Genomic DNA, 367 nt, shown 5'->3' on the forward strand with positions numbered 1-367 from the left:
TTTTTCCTCAGTTTGGATATATCCGTTTCTTTCTCTATTTACTTCTTAACCTATTTACTATTTTTTTTCTATCTATGAATATATATCCACACACACACACCACTATACATGCACACCATTCTTCTAAAGTCTCCCCTCCCACAGGCACCTCAACACAGAGCATACCCTCGACGACCGCTCAACCGCTCAGGCCAGAGTGCAGATGCAGGTCGTAAGCCAGCTGGAACGTCAACTCACCAAGGAGAGAGATAGATTACAGGTGTGTACAGGTGTGGCGGCTGTTATGTATGGGGGATGAGGTGGGGGGGGGGGAGAGGAGGAGGAAGAGAGGGAGGGTGGTGTTTAATTCGCGCTTGTGGGAATGGGA

General features: G+C 48.2%; 1 protein-coding gene across 2 annotated transcripts in view; it reads left to right on the forward strand.

The window, feature by feature from the left end:
* The window catches only part of LOC119585707 (forkhead box protein P1-like), a gene marked incomplete at its 5' end in the record, with an annotated part of 71,485 nt that overhangs the window by 45,373 nt on the left and 25,745 nt on the right, over window positions 1-367 (forward strand). For both annotated transcript variants that reach the window (XM_037934385.1, XM_037934387.1), the window contains 1 exon segment: window positions 145-259. In XM_037934385.1, the coding sequence (XP_037790313.1) occupies window positions 145-259 (115 nt within the window).

The sequence above is a fragment of the Penaeus monodon genome, chromosome 20 (assembly GCF_015228065.2).
Source record: "Penaeus monodon isolate SGIC_2016 chromosome 20, NSTDA_Pmon_1, whole genome shotgun sequence".
Lineage (NCBI taxonomy): Eukaryota > Metazoa > Arthropoda > Malacostraca > Decapoda > Penaeidae > Penaeus > Penaeus monodon.